This window comes from Oryzias latipes, chromosome 6 (genome assembly GCF_053564925.1).
Source record: "Oryzias latipes strain Hd-rR chromosome 6, Olatipes_Hd-rR_3.1".
In the NCBI taxonomy this organism is placed as follows: Eukaryota; Metazoa; Chordata; class Actinopteri; order Beloniformes; family Adrianichthyidae; genus Oryzias; species Oryzias latipes.
In genome coordinates, this window is record NC_136242.1 from 5,733,237 (window position 1) to 5,757,762 (window position 24,526).

Sequence of the window (24,526 nt, forward strand, 5' to 3'; positions counted from 1 at the left end):
AAGTGTATCGTGAAATATTTGTAAGGCTAACGCAAGTTACACACACCTGTGATGTACAGGTAATGCTGTCGTACGGCGTCCTCACGCCACACTGTGGTCATTAGTAAGGTGAGTAAGTGGGTGTAGGATGTCCACACAAACTACACTGATTGTCTAATTGCCTCATTTTAACACAATTTGGAGGGTTGAAAAAATCATAAATTCATACGTGTCTACATTCCACCAACTTCTGTCCTCCTCCCCTCATGTATAGTTCAAGTCTTCACTACAACCTGTTGCCCGCAGCACGCCTGTAGAAAAAATGCACATGAAGAGTTGCTCTCTACAGGGTCACTGAGTACTCTACGCCTTCATTGTTTGTGTGGGCCAGCTGTGTGCCCTGTACAGATTTGCCCCTTCTTCCCCTGCAGACAGCCCGTATCCACCCGTAACGGCAGCTGGGACTGAGGCTTTAGGCAGGTTTAGGAAAGAAAACCTCAATCCAGCATCCAGACACTCCACTTGTCAGGAAGTCCTAAGGCCCAGAGGGTCGAGGCAGAGCCAGACAGGTGAAGAACCCAAAAGACTGACAACAAGAACTAATAGGACGCCGTTAGACTGCCAGTTTTCAGCTCTGCTCTGAGGATTTTTTCATGATTCTACCTGAATGATGTTTGCCACTAGCATGGAGAGAATGCTCTTTAGGTGAAGGACTCCATGAAACCAGGAAGCAACTGGAACACTCAGGCTCTTTGTGGACAGATTTAACTGCACTGAAGCAACAACAACACTGAACACAAATCCACAACACCAGCCTCTTCCAACTGTCCTCAGCTTTTCAAAATTCCCACAGTCTTTGGTATTATTACCATTATGCTGCTTTTTCCAACAATTTAAGCTTTTTTTGGCCAACTTGGTCATTTTCCATGATCAGTGTGTTTTTCTTTGATTATCTGTCTTGAAATTGTTTGCTGTTTTACTTCTTTGTCAAATTTACATTTAGCCCATTCACTTTAAGGTTTTACCAAGAATTTCAGCCTCCAAGCTTCTTTTAGAGCTGAATCACACATCAGCATCTTCAGCTGTCAGCATTCACTCTCGCCTTTTGACAGAAAATAATTTTTTACAGTAATCACAGTTTTTCTTTAACATTTTCATTGTTTTTGCTGCATTTGGACTAGTAGTTCATGAATGGATGAGAGAAAACAAGGAATTCATGCTTCGGTGGAAAAATAATTGAAACAAAATTTAAAGTAGAGTGGCACTGCAGGAATCTGAAAATGCTTGAGAGTGCTTACTTGTGTGTTTGTCTGCACAGAAAACAGACAAAGAGAAAAACAGGAATCCATGTAAATATCCATACGTATTGTTTCATAAATTAAATAACTGCCATTCTGTGTGGTCGAGTTCAGTTGAAAAGAGTCTTCTTCTCACTCAAGGATCAGTTCGACTGGTTGGAATCCAAACGCCTCGTCAGCTGCTGTCATCCTAGTATATCCAGGTAGACCGGCGTGGCTTTCATCAGAGAAAACAGCGTCTTCTGGATGTCTTTAATGTTGAGCCGCTGCTGTGGCTCCCTCTGCCAGCAGCCCAGCATCATGTCATAGATCTCCTTCGGACAAAGCCTGGGCCGCTCCAGAACCCTGCCCTGAGTGATGCACTCAATCACCTGCAGAGGGAAGAGACACTCTGTGTAAAAGCAGCTGGTGGTCCCTTTCCTCCATTGTGTTCCTGGTTTGGGCTGAGAACATGGTACAACAACAGCTCTGTTCTGCTCATTTCAGAGAACACGTTTGTGAAATCTAAAGCAAACCGCAAAGTGATTTCAAAACTGTTCACTGTGTGAACCAGGCTGGCGTATGTGTGGAGTCTGCATGTTCTCCCCATGTTCTCCGGCTTCCTCCCACATGGTTCACAGGTTCATTTGGTGGTTCTAAATTATTCCCTAGGTGTGAATATGTGTGTGGTTCTGTGTTTTCAGCCATTCAGGGTGAACCCTGTCTTTGAATAGGCTGCTGCAAAACCCTGAGATCACAAATGGGACCCAGTGGTTTAGAAAATGGTTGAATTATCAGTTTAGCTTTTCTTAAATGAAAAAGTTGTATTTTTTCTTCCAATGTGGCTTTAAAAGGGAAGGCTAGAAGGCTCTAAACTGAAAATGAAAATTTTGCAGAGTGTCAGGGAGTGTTGGAGAGAGCAAACACCATACCAATGTGATACTAAAGCTGTGCAGGCCTGATCAGTGAACAGGCTTTGAAGCTTTCTCTGATTTGCTCAGACTTTTCAAAACGTGTGCAGGACTTCTGTTGGTACCTCGTTGTTGGAAAGATGAAACCACGGCTGTTTTCCGTAGGTGAAGATTTCCCACAGGATGACTCCAAAGCTCCACACGTCGCTCTCTGTGGTGAACTTTCTGTACATGATGCTCTCCGGCGGCATCCAGCGGATTGGTAGCATTGTGTGGCCTCCTACCTGCTTACACACACACACACACACACCAAACATGAAGGTTAAGTCTTTAGATACAGCTGGGTAGTCTACTGCAGTTACATTTTCCTCTGAGGCAGGAGATGAGCTTGTCATTTTTGAGAGTAAAACAGGAGCACGTCAAACACTCACACAGATCACATTTGTGACTATCAAACAGTTCAGACATGCTCAATCTTTTGACAGCAGAGACACGGCCACTCCTCCATTCTCATTGTGGACGTCATTCACAGCCAAACGTGAGCTCAAAGGCAGAAATCATGAGTTTGGACAAACAGAGTAGAAAACTGTGTGAACAACTTCACAACACAATGCATCTACCATGCACTGACACAGGAAACTGTGCATGCACACATTAGTTGTACGGTTTCACCCTGTAGAAATCAGGGGACTGGACTGTTGAACAGCTGCAGGAACAGAACTGTGTAGATGAGAGGCCGAAGGTACACTGCTGGACTCATTGGAACGATAATCTCTGACCTCTCTTTCGTAGGATTCTAAATGCTAAAAGTTGCTCCAACATGGAGGTGTGGTCTTTTGACTGACAGATGATTCCTTAGGAGGAGAAAACGGCCTTACTGAGCGTGTTTCAACAACTGGCAAAGGTCAAAACCATGTTTCATTTTTGGGAAGGAGGGGCTTTGATGAGGGTAGGCTTCAAATGAGCTCATTAGAAACCAAGTGGTCACATGGTGTCAGGAAGTGGTGGTGTAGGAGCCAAAAATGCAGGAGACAAAGCTTGATGGGAGAAAATTTAATAAATAAACTTGAAAACAACAAAAACCACAACTAAAGGAAAAACAAAAAGATGACAAAACAGGTGACATGTCAGGTGTCGGGGTCGCCCTCGGACACCTGCTTCATGATCTAGTCACTCAAACCTTTTCTGCATCCAATTAGACAACCTTTATTAGTTCATCACGCCCTCCTGCCATTGTCCTTTCGTCTGTTTCATATGGAAGGATCTTCAGCAGAAATACACCGATCTCTGCTGAAGCTAAGCCGAGCTAAGCCACATTAAGTCAAACTAAGCCAAGCCAAGCCGGGCCAAGTCTCTTTGCGCCAAGTCACCTCTTCTCAAGCCAAATCAACTCAAGTCCCTTCAAGATTTGCCAAGCCACGTCAAATCCTTCTGGATTCCTCCCCTCTACGCCATCAACAAACAGCTCCGGACCTCCTGCCCTGCTGCTAGTTGCCTCTTCACCGGATAAGCCATACTCTTCTCTACGTTCAATAAACTGCTCAACTTCTGACCTAATCCCTGTCTGCTTTTGGGTCCAGCTTATTCAAAACCTTACATGACAAAGAAGAACAGACAACCAGACAGCTATGGATGATCAACCTCAACCTGATGCGACTCTGACAGGGGGACAACTCAAAACCCAACTTGACTAAAACCACGAACTATCACAAAAAAACAAACTAGAGTGCACCATCCTCACACATGGGTCATCGTAAAGACACAGGTTGAGTCCGAATTCCTTCACTACTCACTATAAAGTGCGTTCACCATTTTCTAATGCTGTCTGAATCTACAATTCCAAAATCCAGTGCCCTAGAAGTTACCCAGCAGTCTCTGCAAAAAACCAGTGTGCATTGATGCTCACTAGATCGGCGAATATAGACCACAATGCACTGCATCGAAACATTTTTATTTTTATACCAAAAAATGTATTTAAATGTATTTAAATGTATTTTTTAATAAACCATCAATGTTTTTATCTTCAGAAGACTCATAGATAATCATCGCCTAACGCTCATATCAATTAGATTTTAGATTCATGAAATCGATGACGTCATATCTGCCGTTAAAAAAAAAATAAAAATAGTAAGCATGGTGACTGAATTGTTTTTGAAATTCAGGGCACTACATAGTGCCGCACTAGACAGTTTTTTAGTAGTTAGGGCGGGAATCAGACACAGCCACGTTATCCAGTTTTAAATTTATTTGTTTCAGGCGACCCAGAAACAACCAACCAGAGACAGAAACACAGATAAGAAAATAATAGCCATAAGCCTTCAGAGTGATTCAGTGTGGACCAAATGATATAACATGAATATTTCAGGTGGTATCGTATGCATTCTGCAACAATAAACCGGTGTGCCTCAAACGGGAAAGCTGCTTCAATTGATTATTTCTCCTTTCTAACGTGACTCCCCCCTGTGAGGAGCACGGCTGTGACAACAGTCTTATCTGATGGAGCCCCCGCTCACTGAACCTCCAATGACAACACAGACTCAGTGCTCCCCCAGAGGACACCCCCTCACTCCACAGGCGTACACAATTCAGGGCTTTAGTGTGCACCGAATTTTGAACTGTCCCAAGTGTTGTGTGACAAACAGTAAATGTGAGCAACTCTGGCCTAATGTTGAAGGGCCCTGTTTCTCTTCTCCATCCAGAGAGGTGATTTAGACATGTTAGAGAGTTAGGACGAGATTCATTGGTATGTGAGGAGGAATGACATATTTGTGAGTCATAAATACATTTATTTTTACTGGTCATAGAAGGAACTGCTGCCCCAGAAAAACAGATTTTTTTTAAGGCCTTGGAGCTCTTGGAAAACATGCGTCTGCACCATGAGAATCAAGGCAGATAATGAGGTTCTACCCTTTCTTTGGTCTTACCAGGGCTGCAGTGCTTTTTCCTTTATTTCAGTGTAGTCCTCAGTGTGAAAACTCCTCGGTTTAAGTCTCTCTCATCTTTTTCCACTAAGCTGGTTGCAGAATCGGTTCAGGCCTTCAAACCAGAACTTTGGTGTACAGGCCAGAGTAAATAACTACTTTATCTTGGTTCTACCAGAAATAATTATCTTTGCTTCATAATAAAAGGCAGACGATAAACATAAGATTGCTTTTCTGTGGAAGAACACGTTTAGAAGAAAAGAACTTCAAAGAGCTCAATCAACTCCTCTCTGTTTTCTTATGCTTGGTTCCACATGGAAAACTGGTTCTTTGGAAGCATCCAAGTGAAATGAGAGGGGCAAATCCCAACCTGCCTTATGACTATGACAACAGAAATAAAAGACACATGATACAGTTTTGCAATTTCTTAATTCATGTGATTTTTCTGTAATTAAATCAGACCCTAAAGCAAAATGATTTAAAGTAAAATTCACTCAATTGCCGTGAGATTACTAAATTTGCCATTCATGTCTATGAGAGAAGTTGCCAAGTGTGTTCTTACCCTGTAATAGTCAGTGCTGTAAATGTCTCTGGACATCCCAAAGTCTCCAATTTTCACCAGAAGACCATTCCCCACCAAGCAGTTCCTGGTTGCCAGATCCCGGTGTACGAAGTGTTGGGACGCCAAGTAGATCATCCCACTTGCAATCTGACTTCCAATGTGGAGCATCTGGGACACGCCTAGCTCCCCTTTGGTCTGCAGAGACTCGTCGTCCACCAGGATCATGGCGTCTGGCCCGTGTGCTCTAGGACACAAACACTGTCAGGAGCCTTCAAATGTTTTAGCCATTAGAAGTGATCAGAGCGTGGAGGATGGAGGTGGATGCTGACCAAGTGTCAACCAAATGCTTAGTAAATGACACATACTTCTTTAGAACTTTACTACCTTCATTAAAAAGCACAAACAGTTGAATGGTTTTTCTTTTCTTGAGTCCAGCAACACATTATTTATTAAATGTTTTGAGTTTCCATCTACAAAGTCTCCCTTCCCCTTAGGGTTCTCCAGCACCAGCACCAACAAATTTGGTCGGGATACGAATTTGATGACACAAAATTCTGAATGTGAGAACGAGATGGAAGATCCAACCGTGACCCTCAGAAGAGATGACCAGCAAATAATCAATGCTCTTAACCAGCAAGGTCAAATCTTTCAGCTGTCCAAAGCAGAGTTCTGCTTCAACCCGTCTTTTAATCCACGTCCAGTATGTGACGATGTGAAATGCACCAGGGTGTTTCTTTCTTTCATGCGTTTCTGAAGGTTTTATGCAGTGTATTATGCAAATATAGTGGCGGCACTCACCTGAGAAACTTATTGAGATCCCCGTGCTTCATGTACTCAAACACCATGATGAGGGGGTCTCCATCCACACATACTCCATAGAACTTCACAATATGTTCATGCTGGAGGTTGGTCAGCAGCTCAGCCTCACGTTGGAAATCCTTCCTTGCTGCAAGTGTGGGGTCTTTCAGAGTCTGAAAGGACAGATGCTAAGTGACAAAGTGCTCAGAAACTGCAGCATCAATGCATGAAGGGCAAAAACCCTTTGAGACACCAGAAGTGCCTTGCCAGTTGACTGCAGTCAAGAAAACAGCCCCATCCTTTTGGATGATCTGGGTTTTTTTTGTGACAGTAATATGAACAATAATTACATACATAAAGAAGCAGAAACTATCCTATTTGCCTTGTGAGGAAACAAAGAAGTGCAGAACCTTTTATTTCAATGAAAACACAGTTGTCTTACCTTCACAGCCACCAGCATCTTGTCCTTAGTGAGGTTGTAACATTCGGCTAAGAAGACCTTTCCAAAGGCTCCTTCTCCAAGCTCCCTCTTCAAAATGATGTCCCTCTGTTTGATATGCTGAACATCTGAAACACAAAGACGGGAGACCTGAAAAAGAAACAAAACCTAAAATTCTACTGACTTTAACCTCAGGGGGAATTTTCCTTCATGCCCTTCCCTCCATACAACTTAGTTTCAGTAAACTGTCCCACCATGACAGCTGACTTAACTCTTCAGGCAGCAGTAGTTGTTGGCCTGCAGTTGACCTTCGGTTTGTCATTTAGCAAAAGCAGGTGTTACACTCTTCTGCAAGAAAACTGTATCAGCTGAAACAGATGTGAAAAGCTGCACGTTTTTTGGCATCGCAGATCAATTTTTACTCGGTCTCGTGTCTGAGACTTTTTTTTTTTTTTTTTTTATGATGTGGGACAGATTCAGCGTTTGCTCGGTTTGAACCTCGTTTCTTAATTTGCTCTGAAAAAGCCTCCGATCACCAGAGAAGGTCATGAGACTTGTCTATCAAAATAGTTGCTGGAGGCATCTGATGGTCTCTTCACCAGACTTCTGGTGATTGACAATGAATATTATTGTAGCAAACATGAAAATGAAAGAATGAGGAGGAGACTGCATCTGACTGACCAGATTTATTGAACTGCTTTTCAAAGATTTTGAATGTCATGGAAAAGTGTATTAATTTCCATAATTCCATTCAAAACATTAAACTTATCTGATCCTCATGGAATACAGATTCAGGGCCCACTGAATAATTTCTTTCAAGTATTTATTTTTACATAAACTGGAGTTCCAGCTCTTAAACTCTACAAAAACAAGAGTTCAGAAAATAATAGACATTTGAACCTAATAAACGGATTTAATGACATCTGGGTAACCTGTGCAGATGCTTTGAGTTTAGTAGATGATTAGTTGGTGACACTCAGTTTAAATCAGGAGTGTTCAAATCCAGGCCTCGAGGGCCGCCTCCTGCTTGTTTTCCAGAAACCCTGCCTTATCTGCTGCTGGTTACCTGGATCGGTGTGTTTATCCAATAAAAAACGTTCAACAGCATGTTGGTTGGACACCCACAGACCTGGATTCTGACACCCCTGGTTTAAAACATTCATTCCCTGAAAAATGTGGGCAGATTTCTCCGCAGTGTTCTAGGTTTTTGAAATCCTGTGAACACATCATTTTTCTACCCAGGCTGTCAGAGCTGAGATCATGATGAGCAGCTCTGCACGTACTTACATGTGGTTGGTTTGCTGCAGTTGTGTCCATGTTTGAAGTACTGTGGGTTTTCTATAACAGGGATTCTGTTCATTCCGATCGCCACAGCATCTGAACTAAGGTCCACCATGCAGGGGCTGACGACCCCATGATTGATATGATGAAATGGGCTGGCAGAGTCTTCACCACTCATCCCAGCTGTTGGACCTACAAACACAAACGATATACTGTCACAGATTACTCACAAGCAGATCAACATTAGGTTAAGTTTTAAGTGCAACAGTTCACGTTTTAGTTTACTGTTGTGTGGATCAGGCAGCCAGGTGGTCTGGGATGGCATCAAACAAACTGGGATAGACTATTTTCCAACTTTCAAAGATTTATTAATATTTTCTTCTTTCAGTCTTCTCTGCCTGACATTTCAGCTAAATGGTCGGGTCCAGGGCTGGCCAACCCTGGTCCTCAGGAGCCCCAACCCTACAGGTTTTCAAAGTCTTCCTGAACTGCTTAATGCTGAAAACCTAAACCAGGTGTGTTCAGTCAATCAGGATGTGGAATCACTTGAGTCCACAGGGTGTCAGCAGCAAGCTGCTTTGGGAGAACTGGAAAACAGGCTGGGTAGTACTTCATGAGGACCAGGGTTTGTGATGGGCCAAAGTTTTCCTGCTGTGCTTCAATTCTGATTCATCCACTTGCAGACATCCATTAACATCTTCATTTTCCTTGTCTGAGCTGGTATCTGACTCAAAACTGTACAGCTGGATAGCTTTGATATTGCTCACCCTTTTTTTTACTATACGTGAAATGTTAGCCTGGGGTTGTGAGGGACTTTAAGCTAGCAGAAGAGTGTAAACAAAAGGAATGATTGGCGTGGGGTTACTTCTGCCTGGAGGGGAATTTCTGATGAACTCCTGTTGCGCTGCAGAAAATATGTTTTTTTTTAATTTTGGCTAAAATCTGCATAATCATAATGATAAAGTCCCATGTTGGAGTGGGACTTTAATGCAAACTGCTGGACTGACCTCAGCCTGGACTGATCTAAGATAACTCCTTTCATATCTACATTTTCTGAAACTGCCTCCCCTGAGCCCGAGATGTCTCCTCGCCCCCATGAATGCATGGACAGCTGCACGCATCCATCTGTGAGCGTCAGTCAGGGTGAGAGCTTGATGTGGTGCTGGAGGACATTTTCTCTGCTGCTGGAGAACAGCAACAACCGCAACACTGTTGTGAGTCTGTAACAGGCCAACACAATCAATGCTATAAGTAACGTTTTTTGGAAAAACTCCAATGTTTGATGGTCAACAGAGTTTAACAGAGGAACTCCATCACTTTGACAAACACAAGATGCAACAATAAGGATGTTGTTTCAGATGGCTGCAGCCCACTCTGCACTACATTGATGGAGTTGGAGCTCTTTCAGTCACCACACAAATCCAGCTGCTTCCAACTTTAACCACCTGTTGGTTTTAGGAAATGTACAGAGGGAAAGTGATCTTTGTTTTGTGCTTTTCCATTTTGGAGCTGTGCTCCTAACCCGTTCTGATCATTCTTCCCAGAGGAAAGAAGTGGTTTACCTTTCATGGTCAACTTTGATCGTCTTCTATACTTGATGAGGAGAAAGAAGACCGTCAGCACCGCACAGGCAAACCCTGCCACCCCGACGGCCACAGAAACCTGCAGGTCAGAAACACGCTCAGGACTGGACAGCATGATAACGTCTCCTCTGAAAGAGCTTTGATCTGATGGCTAATGATCAACTTTATTCTTTATGACAATGTTTTGTTTTACAGTATGTCACCTTGCTGCACCTTCAGCAAACATGTAACTTGGTAAGACTCCGTGGTATGTAAAGGTTGACAAACAGAAACTTCTGTTTTGTGGACTAATTGAATATCAATGCTCTTGATCAGTAAAAACAACAGGAAAAGCTACAGACTGACTAAAATCCAAACACAACTATGTTCTGAATTGAAGTCAAAAGGAAATTCAAAGTAATGACTTTTTCCCACATCACTGAGTGTCTTTGAGGTTTTAGCTACCACAGAACCTTCTAAAGCAACAGTCTCGGGTTCGGAACAGTGGTTCTGACAGCTATGGGATTTCTTCTGACTGGTGTACTGCATAGAGCTAAATATTGACAATGCTAAAGCTGTAAAAACAACGTCTTCCCTTTAGAGATGGCGGAGACGGGAACTGTTGTTAGAGCAACTGACCCTCATAGAATCTTCTTGGGGTTCTTTGGTCTCAGAAATTGGAGGAACTGGGGAGCTGGAAACTGTAACTGGAAAACACAAGAGTTTAGCATTAGACACCCGGATGTGAAAACAGACTGTCATCAACAAACATTCACACCTTTTCTGTTCTGAAATGAGACCATGGAGGGAAAAAAAACTCACATTTCGCCTTTTTAAAATGTTGTTGATTAAAAGAGGAAAATGCGGGAACCAGCTGCAGCTTGGAGACACTTACCTGCAGGTTTCACACAGACTTTAAGGCGTTGTGTGATCACAGAGCCTTACATGACATCTGCTATCAGACTGATTTCAAACTGTGAGCAGCTTTCTTGAGTTTAGTCTTTAACAATAAAAAATGGTTTTTACACAAGAACCAATGAAGGTAACTTTTGATCAGAATCTTTCCATTTTTTTTATCTCGTTTTGTGCATTTGATGTTAATGTGTGGTGGTGATGGTGGGGGGTTAAACAGATACACTAAATGTGTGTAGATTTAACAAAATCCCTTGATGCTGACAAAAGATAAAGAAGAGGAAACACATTTCTTCAGAAGAGAAGTTCAATGTAAAAAATATGATGTACTTTTTATCCACATTCTTCAGAACGTGAATGTTTAAATCAGTTTTGTTTGTCAATAATACGATTCAGAACTATAGAGAATTTCTTCACCACAAATTCCCAGACGAGCACCTCTGAAGTAGGTTACAGCAGGCAGGTTAGCGTTCATTGCACTGTTACTAACCTCCATCATTTATTTATGTTTCATCTGTTCCTACAGCACACAGACGGCGTGGGGGAAGAACAGCTTTCTGCTTTTGCCAACTTCATACAGTATTTAGTTTTTTGTTTTTTTTTCTTACATGCAAGCATGTCAGATCTAAAACTGTAAATCTGCCACAATATCAATCGAAAGAGGAACTTACAAAAAGGAGAGTCCGTGGGCGGATCTGTGGGAGGAACAGAAGAGAAAAAAACAGTAAAACTGACAACTACTAACATCAAAACAGGCCGACTTTGCATTTTAAAACGTTTTTCATAAAATTGGAAAAAGAAATTCAGTGTTCAACAATATTTAAAAGGCCTATCTCATTAAAAATGCAATTTTTAAAGTGTATTAAAATGTTAATTCCTCAAAGAATAAACCTCAAAGCTGTATTTTGATCTATTTACACATCTCCAGCATTCCTCTAAAAAGCTGCTCTCTGAGTACCATCCCCTCCCAACCCACCAAAACAAGCAGGTTCTCACAATGTGACATCACAATGTGAGGGACAGCCCCTTCCAGGAAGAGTCTGCGCTGCCAGCACCGCCCACGGGCTAACGCATACGCCCACTTTCTCCGGTGATCGGCAAAACACTTTCCTTCGTGTGCACAATATGCAGATCCATCTTTACAAAAGTTTGAATGCTTGTTTTCGTGGGTGAGATGCAGACACTGTGCTGAGGCCGGTTCTATGATGATGTCATTAAATGGGCGGCACCCACAAAGAGCGAAAGGCGGAGCCTCAGAAACAGAGTCCTCTGAATCTGAAGATTTTTCTAAAATCGAGTCCTCGTTTTAGACAAGGAAGGAAAATGAGCTGCGAAAATAACTTCAATTTCATAAAAAATGTCATCTTTAGTGTGCCATGGGTATGTATATATAATCATATATATATATATTGCATACTCTGAAGGGCTGAAGAATAGCATGGTGTAGGCCCTTTTAGAGAAATTCTGAAGAAATTAAAATATTTATTTGTACGTTTTAATGGAAATGGACCCCTAATGGCGTTGTGTTTTGGTTGGAAGAATTCACATCCATGAAGACTAACCACAGCTTTTTATCTTTAACATCACATCTGCACTTTTTCAAGACTTCTTTTAGACAACAAGCTCACCTCAAACAGGAAGTGAACGCAAACACAGTCGAATCTGTACACTCTACATCTCAATCCCTAAAAACGTATCAAGAAATAATTCCTCAAAATTGGGAATTTTATGGAACCAATCAAATTAATGTACACAAAACATGCAACTTTTTTTTAAATTAGATTTATATCTGTTTAAAAAAAATATTTTATGTTGGATCCAGAAAGGACTACAAGCGCAGAGGCTTACCTTCCATGAAGAAGCCGTACACGGTCCTGTTGGCCACCCCGAGCTCGTTGGTTGCCATCAAAGTGTAGTTGCCATTATTGTGGTGAGTTGGGTTCTTAAAATTGAGGCATCCTTCTATATAATCAAGGTAAGTTTCCATGTCAGGGCGAACATATTCTGTGTGGTAAATTTCCTGAAGGAAGACAATCAGAAGAAACCAGTCTCTTCACGACAGCTGACATTTTTCAAGATTTTCCCATTTTTGAAATGTTAACATAAGTCGCTTAATGAGCAGATTCTGTCCAAGACAACAAAAGAATAACAAAAGTTCTTTAGAGTTTAACTACTACATTAGAACTACGTTAGACTTCTAATTTACGTTTTATTCATATCAATACAGTTATTGCAGTGCTTCATATATCTCTTTTACTAATACTTACCATCTTTGACATGAGTTTGACTTTTAATCAGTAATAACATTCTGGACCGAAAGACCAGAATCTTTTCTTTGTGCGCTTTGAGCAAAAATTTAACCCTCGCCACAGACTCAAAAACTCACTACAATTTGGACACACCTTGTACCCGGTGAAAATGAATTTGGGACAAAGTGAACGACACCCCCACCCCACCCCGACCCAGAAAAAAACAAAAACTGATTATGTCACAGTGGGTGAAACCAGGGCTCGAAAAAAAAAATCTAAATCCATTAACAAACCCAAAACACGTGTTGGAATATCCCAAGTTTTAAAAATATTATGGGATGGCCAATGGAGCTACGGTTTGGGAGCCATTTTGTGACTATGTGTGAAATTTGACCATTTTCACATTTTCCCACAATATGGGAAAAAATCGACATAACAGGAGGGACATTTGTTTGAGTGATCCTCACAAAATTCACAAAAAATGGCACCAGGGTGAAATCGAAAACCATAACCAAAGTTCAGTAGACCTTCGACGTTGGGAGTTTTCCCCCCAAAAAAAATCACATTTAAAAGCATCTACAAAGTGAAACTCTTAAGGATTTTGATCTGCTGCCTCCTAACTCCTCCAGCATCATCCTGAGGTCATTTAAGGGCTGAGGTTTTCATTCTGAGGAAAAAGTATGAATACACAGTAGGATATCAGAATGAAGGGAACGGCACCTGATTGTTGTGGAACCATTTTAGAGTTGGGTGGGGGAAACCTCGCACAGTGAACTCGATGCAAGTGTCATGGCGACGCTCTGGCTTCATCAGGTTCACAACAGAAGGTGGAACTGAGAAGAAGAGAGATTTGGTTTATTCCAAACAAGTCGGTAAGGTCAAACAAGCTTAGTACAGAGCCATCCTCAAGTTTTCTCTGGCAGTTCAAGCTTATTAAAGGTAAGTGCAGAGAAGATAAGTGAATAATGTGAATATTCAATAGCTTTGCCTATTTTCTCCTTCCTTTTGTGAGTGTTTACCTCGCAGACTTCTGGTGTCATAGTAAAGAACATTACGGTAAAGTCTATGTTCTTAGACTAAAATCTGTTAGAAAAGACAAAGGACTCATTCAGATGACTCAGACTAGAAGTTTTCTTATTTGAATGACAAACATCTAATTGATTCGGACTGAAAAACAATTTTTTTTTTTAAATATTGGTGTGTAAGAGTCCAAAATATTTGGACAGAGATCAGAAATTTTACAAGGAGCTTCAGGTTATTTCTTTGCTACAATAAAGTTCACTGGTTTTGAAGTTCAAATACACCTTTTATACCATGGTCCAGGTTTATCCTCAATTCTGATTGGCTGCTGGGTGTGCATTAAAAAGTGATAACCGCCCCAAAAAGAAGTTCCGGTCATCTGTCTCAAATCTTCTGTATCACTGCGCCGGCTTCTTTAAAACAACCTTTTAGCTTTATCGCAAAATCTTGACTGCAGCTGTGCTGCGGTGCCTGGTCACGTTACCGTGACAACGCACCACTCCAAAGAATAAATAGTCCAAGCAAGAATTAAGGACTAAAAACTGGTTACTATTTTATTTCTTTTGTAAGTGACCGTGGTATAAGTGGGTTAATGGCCTTCGAAGCGTGCATTATCAGTTCATAACGGGCCTCACGGAAGCAACCGTCCAGGCTTCCGTGGCGTGCGTTAAAAAGTGATGATGCACGCTTCGAAGGCCATTACCCCTTACTAAAGCCACTACTTCTCTCCTTTGTTTCAATATTTTCCAGCCAGTTTGGTCCACTTCTGTTTGTAGTTCTCTCCTGAGAGTCTGAAAGGTAGAAAACTCTTTGTGAATATGTAAATGACTAAAGCTCCTCCTCTGGTTGGACATGACCACTAAACTAATAGGCATCTAGGATGATCTAAACGAAAGTGCTAACCATGTAAGCTGACTAGTCCTGACAAACCTAAAAACTTTGGTCTTTAGGGCAGTGAAAACCTCTCCACAGAAGAGTTTGGTGTCTTAATCTGCACCTTTACTTAGTCTTTGCTCCCATCCTGCCCCTCTTCTCCTGACTGTCTCATTATTACACTCCTATGGTGCAGCTGGAGCCTGTTCTATTTAAGCATCTCAGGTTATCTTGTTCTTGTCTTGTTCGCCCTGTTCACAGTCCTGTCTTGTTCATGTTTTTTCTCTGATTCTTTGGGTTCTGTATTTTGGTTGCTCTCCCTCTGCATTTTCTCCAGGTATTGGATACAGAACTAAGTTGCTTAGTGATTCTGGAGGAAACTGTCAAAAAAACAAATTGGTACAAAATCTTTTATGTGGCTCAAAAAAAATCTAAATCGACTAACGAAACCAAAGCACATCAGGAATATCCAAAGGAAGTTTTAAAATTATTATGGGATGGCCCGTACACTTTGCTACACTTTGCTGTAGCAAAGTGTAAAATTTGGCAATATTCTAATTTTCCCACAATATGGGGAAAAAAACAATTGTTTGAGCGATCTTTACAAAACTTTACAGAAATGCCACCAAGTTAAGTCTATAACCACAATCGAAGATTGGTTGACCTTAAACATTGGGAAAAAGCCATCTTGAATAAAAATAAAAAACCTCCTCCTAAGGATTTTGATCCATCACCTCCTAACTCCTGGAGTCTCATCGGGAAGGTACTTGGGGAGAATATGTTGGTTTTTAAAGTTTGTAGATGACAAAGAGCGTTAGCGTGGGGAGCTGACAAATTTGGTGTTTTCCTGCTGCTTACTGGAATATTGTGAACAATTAATTTATGAATCGTTAACTCAAGCGGAATAAAACGATAAGACACACAATATGAATATATTAGGAATGTGGGCGTGGTTAACAAAAACATACTCTCACCTGGTCTTACTATTAACCTTGTGCTTGCATTGTTTTCTGTTCTTAACCCTTTAACAAAGGTTTAGCTCCAGCGTTAACATTTTTTTGGCTACTGTAACTCTTCAACCGGATTCCAGTGGATTCTGAAGAGGAGAAAAGCACTTTTGTGCCATCATGCAATACTTTACTTACTTTTGCTTTTCTCCACATCAGAATCAGCTGATTCACGTCAATCACGCAAACAGTCTGAGAATTAGGGTATGTCTAAGAGCATGTCAATGGTGACATCTACGATGTTAAAGGCTAATATACAAACACAGACATAATTTCTCAATAACAACTGCAGCCTTGGGGTTTGATGGATCTGAGGCAGTTTAATACTTGCTTCCAAACCACTTCAGACAGAATTTGAGGTAAGGATGGAATGGAAAAACAGACTCCTTAAAGTCAATGAAGACCTCCAGCCTGTTCTGCCTAAATTCCATCAACAAAAAAAAGAAACATAGTTGCTGGGGGAAAAAAAACCTGAAGAACTCCAACACCTACTTTATGTACAGCTTCTGGGCCAAACCTAAAACGGATCGCAAACATGAACCTACCTAAGGATGTGATGTCAACGATGTATTCTGTGAGGACGGTGGCTACAGTAGCTATAAAATAAAGCTTTAGGTGTCCAACCTTTCCTTCATGTTACATGGTTTGTTCTGTTTAAAGAGTTCTTTTTAAATGTTTCGGTTTAGTGTTATGTTGATAAAAAAATATGTCTATATCAAGTTTTAGTTACCTATATTAGCTGTTTTCAGTCAGCAACTTATTGTCAGAATATTATTAAAGTTGTTTGTGTTGTTCATGATCAGATCGTTAAGGTCAATTGTTGTTTTTCCAGGTATGTCACATTGTTGTTCTGTTCTTGAGAGTCCTCATCCAGATTAATTATAAATTATTTAAAGTTTTGTATCTGCCTGCCACCAGTTCTTCTGAACCCTAATTTTATCCATCCATCCTTTCCATTACCCCAGCCATCTTTCGGTTCATTCAGCCTGTACTCCCTCCTTCTGTCCCTCCGTCCATCCAACCATTTAACCATCCATTGTCAGGCACATTTTCGGGAGACACAGACCATCTTAACTTTGAGTTTCTCTTGAAAAGCTGAGATCCACATGCTCTAAGACAGATCTCATCCAATCTGTGAAGGAAACTTATCAGTATTTTTATCTGTTTTCATAATCCACATTTTACTGCAATAGCTGAAGGTAAAAACAGAACAAATGCTTAACTAAAAGTTTGGTTTCTGACTTGACCCTCTTCACCATACGGGATCACTTACAAAGTCTGCATTACTTTAGACGCCATGGCAATCTGTCAGTCAGTCTTACACTCCAGCCATTCTTCCAATTTGAAGTCATATTTTGAGGAAGCCGAAATAACCACATCTAGAAATGTCAGACAAAGGATCCTGAGGCTCCCAAAGCCATTTTGGCCCTTCTAAAACTACCCTATTTGTCAAGTACAGATGCCCCTTGACCTAAAAAGTTCTGACCATGCACCATGAATGGCAATGACAGTGAGTTAAAACTCAGACTAAATGTCCTTCTCATCGGTAGATTGAACAGGTGTAAGTGGAGTTTGTGAGTGTGGGTCTTGTGTTGTACAACTTACAGTGAACAGTTAGCTGAATTGTTGCGTTGCTCATGCCCACTTCATTGGTGGCAGTGCAGTTCAGCATGAAGTTGTTGTCGTCTCTGCTCATGTTGACCAGTTTTATGATGATGGATTGGATGCCATTTTTGTAGACCTTGTCCTGGAAGGACAAGTGGATCTTTCAGCGATCTAAGTTGTTGACTCGTCTTCAGTAAATGAAGGTAAAGGTTTGTATAGTTGACAATGGTCGCCTATACAATTAGTTTTAGCAAACACAGTTGAAAATATCTGCAGCTTTCAGCTAAATTCATTGTGCATCCATACAATTTTACAAATGTGAACATGAGATACATTTAAACAGCAATTTATAACACAATGTCGATATAGACAACCTATGGTGCCTCTCTATCCAATTAATCAAATAAAACATTCCACTGTTTCTCTCGGGAATATAAAACTTGATATCTTTTGCAACTACATTGTGAGTGATGCTAGAAGATGCTTGAATTATTCATAAAGGTATTTCCAGCAGTGTCCAAGTATTAGGTGTGGAGTTCATCTCTGCTCTGAACGAAGCTGAGGTTGTTGTACCTCCTGTGTATTGATGGAGTGCAAACCGTTGACAGGCCAGTCCATTTTAGGCAGCGGGGATCCAGAACCATTACAGATCACAGTCACCTGAGCTCCTTCAACCACTGTTATGTTGCTGTGGCTGACTCTGACCACTGGCAGCTCTGAAACAGAGAAAAAGCTGTTGATCTTTCAGAGATCCTAGTGTCCAAGTGTCAACACATAGAGGATGGCCCTAAGAAAAATGGGTATCCATTCAGTTCACACAATAGAGGAAATTCAAGGAGCTTTAAGGAGCTTGAAGAGATTAGCCATGACTCATTTCCCAAAGTTAACTCTTTTTACACACAGGGAGTGTCAGCATCGTCGTCTTTTTTTCTTATTTCTTTATTGTTGCTGTTGGTGAATAAATAATGGCTAGTTACCAGTGCAATCTAGTCATGCACTCATATGAACCCGCAAGGAGAATATGACCTAAATACACAACAAAATGATAATGAAATACACAGACCAAAAATATAAACGCAACACTTTTTTATGGTATGAACTCAAAGATGTGAAACATTTTCCACATACACAAAATAACCAGTTCTCTGAAATATTGTTCACAAATCTGTCTAAATCTGTGATAGTGAGCACTTCTCCTTTGCCAAGACAATCCATCCCACCTCACAGGTGTGCCATATCAAAATGCTGATTAGACAGCATGATTATTGCACAGGTGTGCCTTAGACTGGCCACAAGAAAAGGCCACTTTGAAATCTTCAGTTTTGTTTTATGGAGGGGGTCAGGGGACTCAGACAACCAGTCAGTATCTGGTGTGACCACAATTTGCCTCATGAAGTGCGACACATCTCCTTTGCATAGAGTTGATCAGGTTGTCTATGGTGGCCTGTGGAATGTTGGTCCACTCTTCTTCAATGGCTGTGCAGAAGGAACTGGAACACGCTGTCGTATACGCTGATCCAGAGCATCCCAAACATGCTCAATAGGTGACATGTCCGGTGAATATGCTGGCCATGCAAGAACTATTATCAACACACCTGCTAGCCGCAAAAATGTCCACATGTCAACATGCACACAAAACAGATAGTGTTCACGAACGCATACCTATGCCTTTAAACCAACTAGTGTGAAATCTTTCATTCATTCAATCATGCAAACTATTAGTGCAAAGGTGAGCTAACACCTGTGCTCAGGTGAGTGTTTATGTTCTTCTAAAATGGATGGTGGAATGTGAAAAGAAGGAGGAGGAGCGCCCAGCCACCCCCACACCCATACCCCCGCCGCAGCAGCAGCGGCAGCCGGAATTCCCCCAACGCCACACGGGAACAGGCAGGGAACAACCGCCCCCCGGGCGACCAAGACCGCCACCCAGGCCAGGACCAGCAGGACCGCCGCGAGGCCCCCCGAGCCATAGAGCAGGGAGGCGCAGAGGGAAAGAGAGCGCCGCCCCAGCCCAGCCAGGAAAGCAGCCCCCCGCCGCGCCGGAAGAGCCCAACGCAGGGCCCCACCGGAGAGGGACGCCCACAGCCCCAGACGAGCACCCCACCACCACCCAGGAGTTCCGGGCATCCCCCCGCCCCGACCCCAGGTACGAGCCAGGACCCCCCAAGGGAGACCCGCTCCGCACTCCAGGCAGCCACCCACCCGGCCCACGGTTGGTCCAGGTAGGAGCAAGGCAGGGGCCCGCCGCCCCCGCCCAGGAGGGGGGAACCCCGGGGAAAAAAGGGCGGCCCACAAGGGGTGTTATAAATATGGCCCGACCAGGCTCGGCCATGTTGGAAGTTTGGCGGGGCCCAGCGCCCAGGGGCAAGGACCAGGACCCACCCCCCAGGGACACGAACACCCCCGGCTCAGGTGTAATATGAACCCCCCCACCGCGCGGAGAGAGCACCGCCGGGCCCAGGGAGCCGGCACCCAAGGGACACGGCCGCCATCGCCAAGGGGCCCACACCCCCCACCATGGAAGGGGTAGGGGACAGATGGACCCAGGTCCCACCTTCCTTGCAAAATGTGTGTGCGTGTATGGGTGCTTGAGAGGGTGTTTGTGTGCATGTGTGTGTGTTTATGTTTGAATGTATATATTGAAGGGGGAGGGGTTTGTGTACTAAGGGGGGTGCAGTTAAAATTGGCGAGTAGGGCACTAAGGGGACATCTCCTGATTACTCACAGTGATGTCCCCTCACCCTCCACACCAAGGGGCCCTAAATGTCTAAGGTGCGGTTAAAATTGGCGGGTAGGGTGCCAGGAGGACATCTGCTGCTTGCTAGCAGTGATGTCCAAGCATCCCCCCTACCAAGGACCCTACATGTCTAAGGTGCAAATAAAACCGAAAGAGGGGGGGCCCACTCCATACGGCAACCATAGGAGGGGGGCCACTCCCAAGTAGCCCCCCCCCCAAGGCGCATCGCAGGCTAGACCCCCCACCCCCTCACCCTAATATGAGGTTATATAAGGAAGGGGGTAAGTTGGGGACAGCTGGTAGACTGTCCCCCGGTGGTCAAACAGCCGTCCCCCAGCCCACCCCCAGCAAAGGGGCCAGGGCCACCCAGCCCAGGGGCCCACCCCCGGAGGCGCCGACACCCCAGGCCCGGCACCACCCACCCCACACAGAGAGAGAGGAGCCAGAAAGCGTCGCCCCCCCCCGGAGCAAGCCCAGGCCCCCACCCCCAGACGCCGGCCCTAGGAGAGCTCTGGTCAGCCCTCCACGGGACCGAGGAGGCCAACCGGCCGAGGCAACCACTGATTGCCTCAGCGGAGACCCCGACCCGCTAGCCCCCCCGACCCGTACTAATAATGGGCCCCCCCTCCCCCCCAGAACGCCCCCCCACAGGACAGGGCCGACAAGCCCCCCACCCCACCCCAGACCCCGCAGCCGAAGCGGGTGACACCCAGAGCGACCGGGGGCCCCGGGAAGTTCTGGGAAGTTTTCAGCTTCCAAGAATTGTGTACAGATCCTTGCAACATGGGGCCGTGCATTATCATGCTGCAACATGAGGTGATGTTGTTGGATGTACGGCACAACAATGGGCCCCAGGATCTCTTCACGGTATCTCTGTGCATTCAAAATGCCATCAATGAAATGGACCTGTGTTCTTCGCCCATAACCCCACCACCACCATGGGCTACTCGATCCACAACATTGACATCAGAAAACCGCTCACCCACACGACGCCACACGCTGTCTGCCATCTGCCTTGAACAGTGTAAACCAGGATTCATCCGTGAAGAGAACACCTCTCCAACGTGCCAGACGCCGTTGCATGTGAGCATTTGCCCACTCAAGTCGGTTACGACGACAAACTGGAGTGAGGTCAAGACCTCGATGACGAGCATGCAGATGAGCTTCCCTGAGACGGTTTCTGACAGTTTGTGCAAAAATTCTGTGGTTATGCAAACCGATTGTTTCAGCAGCTGTCTGAGTGGCTGGTCTCAGAAGATCTTGGAGGTGGACATGCTGGATGTGGAGGTCTTGGGCTGGTGTGGTTACACGCGGTCTGCGGTTGTGAGGCCGGTTGGATGTGCTGCCAAATTCTCGGAAACGCCTTTGGAGACAGCTTATGGTGGAGAAATGGACATTCAATTCCCTAGCAACAGCTCTGGTGGACATTCCTGCTATCAGCATAACCAATTGCACGCTCCCTCAGAACTTGCGACATCTGCGGCATTGTGCTGTGTGATACAACTGAAGATTTCAGAGTGGCCTTTTCTTGTGGCCAGTCTAAGGCACACCTGTGCCATAATCATGCTGTCTAATCAGCATCTTGATATGGTACACCTGCGAGGTGGGATGGATTGTCTTGGCAAAGGAGAAGTGCTCACTATCACAGATTTGTGAACAATATTTCAGAGAACTGGTTATTTTATGTATGTGGAAAATGTTTCACATTCACATTTCACACAGCATTGGTTGATTATTTTACATTTTTCTAGCAGAATTAATAGGTCTAATTTATAGAAAAAAGATCCCTCAGTGCACAAAAGACTGAATTCTTCTGCTTTTATGTGGTGAAGTTTCATTGGTAATTGTGCATTTTATTGGTTATGTTTTTGCTCTTTTATTTCTGTATATTTTATTTCTGTATATTTTATTTCCGGAAAACCAGCAGGAGGGGAAAACCCCTGATATAGATTCTTTAAAACCTTCATCTTATTTAGTTTTTCTCGTAATTTGGGGGTTCATCCTAATTATGTGGTTTGATGTTATATTTCCTTTTTGGCAGAAAACCACGCAATACAAAAGAATAAGCATCTTCAATCCCAAAGTCTGTTGTGTTTCCGTGTCTACTCGCTACGCTGCTGTTGTGAAGTGACACCAGCCCTAAAGCAGTGATCTCACACTCCAGGTTGAGAGCTGTGATAAATCTGAACATGTTTAAATCTTCATCACTCAGTTTATTCTCTTTAGAATCAGATGTTTTTTCAAAAATCTGACATTCTGAGTGTAAAGCACTCTGCTTCATATTTCTTTTGGCTTTACTGAGCTTCCTTGGGAAGCAGAAATCTTCTGTTGGCATCACTTGGATAGAGTTCTTTAAGCACTAGTCACATGCACCCGTGCACTGATGGGGCTGTTCGGGTCTGTAGAGGGTCATAGAGAGGAGTGGCCAGTTCGTTCTATCATCAATAAAACATTAGATAGAACATTGTTATCTGAACATATCTGTAGATATGCATTTAATGAACCTTTGAGAATTTGACTGTCATTCTGTTTTCAGTAGAAATAAAAAGAGGTGAAACTTTTACTTTTCTACTTTTAACCTATCTTTTAGCCTCAAGCACAGACGTAAACTTACCACAGTCACTGACATTCATGTCCTGAAGCAACATTCTTGTGTCGTTAAAGGTACAGTACAACTGTTGGCTGCTAAGCTCCGCCTCTCCTCTTTGTTGCCATAGCTGCAGCCAGCGGATGCCACAGCCACAGGAAAACATCACCTCCTCCAAACGTCTAAGAAAAAAACAACACATTTTTAGGAACTCTTGCTGGAGGACAGAAGTGGAACTTTGAGGGATGACTGACTGAGATCCTGATCTGAGACCAGGATTAGGGCTGTGAACCTGTACTTAAGTGGCGATCCGATTCAAAGTAAGACACATTTACATTTAAGATAAAACAAAGTACAAATGAACAAATCCTGAACCACAAGAGCAAATCACGGAACAAATGACCAAATACTAAATCACAAAAAACAACCCCGTTACAAATGACCAAATCCAGAAACACAACAACGCAAAGCGGAGACACCGCTTCTAACCGAAAGGGACGTCCAATAAAACCAATTGTGTATGATTCTTTAAAGTTATTTATCACTGTTTCCTTAATGTGGACACTTTTTAAATACATGAAACAGTCCAAAAGCTTTTTTTAAAGTGTATTACTACAAAAAAAAATAAAAAAAATAAAACAACATTTAGAAAGGTATTGTTTTTACGTCCAGTATTAAGAGTTTTCCCTTTCCGTTCACAGCTGCTCGCTTTCGTTCATTTTTTCTCCATCTTCTGCTGTTTTGCACCTGCCAGCCGGCTGCTTTACGGAAAGAGAATACCTTTAATACCGGACGTGACGCAAAACCTTTAGCTTCTAAACGTTGTAATTTTTATTGTCGTAACACAATTAAAAAAATGCTCTTGGACTGTTTCATGTTTTTATAATTTCCACATTAAGGAAACAGTGATAAATAACTTTAAACAATCATACACGGTTGGTTTTATATCACGTCCCTCTCGGTTAGAAGCCGTTTCTCCGCTTTTGTTGTTATGATTCGGTATTTGGTGAAGTGTTTCGTGATTTGCTGTTGTGTTTCAGTATTTGTCCATTTGTACTGGGATTTGTTATTGTTATATCTTAAATGTAAACATGTCTGGCACCTCTCAGCCACCGTAGAATCAAGACCAACAAATCACCGATCAAACCATGATTCTTCCATTGTAATATATTATGCTTAGATGGTTCCTATACTTAGAACTTTTATTAAAGAACATCATTCACATCTTTGTTTAAAGCAGGAGATCAGAATCAACAAAACATAACAGATAAAAGCACAAAGATTTCAAAACAAAGAAATGATATTCATCACTTTAAAAAATGTCACACTCAAGAGTTTTTCTGTCAACTTCCTGGTTAACTTCAGCAGTAAACAAAACTTACACATCACTGTTGTTTTAGATCATTTATCAGCAAATCTTGAAAATGCTTAAGATAGTAAAGAAAGACCTCAATACAACTGGAACACACTCACAGTCCCTTCCTCTATACTGACAACACATCTGTTAGAAACCCATTTTTTTCATCTTAGCTTGAAATGCTAAACTCCTAAAAACATGAGAGGAACATTTTAAAGACGGGTTCTGGTATGGCCTCTCCACCATGCTCCATCACAGGTTGTCACATCATTAACAACAAGATCTTTGTCATATACTCATTATCATTCTATTCTTTTATTCAAATAGTTGACTTGTACGAAAAATGATGGATTTCAGGTACAGCAATATGGCTTGAAAGGATCCCCATGATATTGTTTCCTCACAGCAGAACCAAGCCAGGGTTCTACTGGGGGAACTGGGTGGGTGGA

At 42.8% G+C, this 24,526-nt stretch overlaps 1 protein-coding gene across 2 annotated transcripts in view; it reads right to left on the bottom strand.

Moving 5' to 3' along the window:
- Nucleotides 1-677: 677 nt before the first annotated feature.
- The window catches only part of LOC101168685 (NT-3 growth factor receptor), a 44,074-nt gene continuing 20,225 nt past the window's right edge, over nt 678-24,526 (bottom strand). The window contains exons 5-18 of one of the 2 annotated variants that reach the window (XM_011472849.4): nt 22,748-22,902; nt 17,970-18,112; nt 17,397-17,538; nt 13,612-13,724; nt 12,491-12,662; nt 11,314-11,337; nt 10,370-10,437; nt 9,731-9,830; nt 8,175-8,360; nt 6,891-7,015; nt 6,449-6,621; nt 5,651-5,894; nt 2,293-2,451; nt 678-1,648 (exon numbers count right to left, since the gene is read on the bottom strand). In XM_011472849.4, coding sequence (XP_011471151.1) covers nt 1,463-1,648; nt 2,293-2,451; nt 5,651-5,894; nt 6,449-6,621; nt 6,891-7,015; nt 8,175-8,360; nt 9,731-9,830; nt 10,370-10,437; nt 11,314-11,337; nt 12,491-12,662; nt 13,612-13,724; nt 17,397-17,538; nt 17,970-18,112; nt 22,748-22,902 — 1,990 coding nt within the window. In that variant the 3' untranslated portion in view covers nt 678-1,462. Of the gene's footprint in view, nt 1,649-2,292; nt 2,455-5,650; nt 5,895-6,448; nt 6,622-6,890; nt 7,016-8,174; nt 8,361-9,730; nt 9,831-10,369; nt 10,438-11,313; nt 11,338-12,490; nt 12,663-13,611; nt 13,725-17,396; nt 17,539-17,969; nt 18,113-22,747; nt 22,903-24,526 lie in introns of both variants that reach the window. The other variant, XM_078948314.1, reaches the window with a different exon arrangement.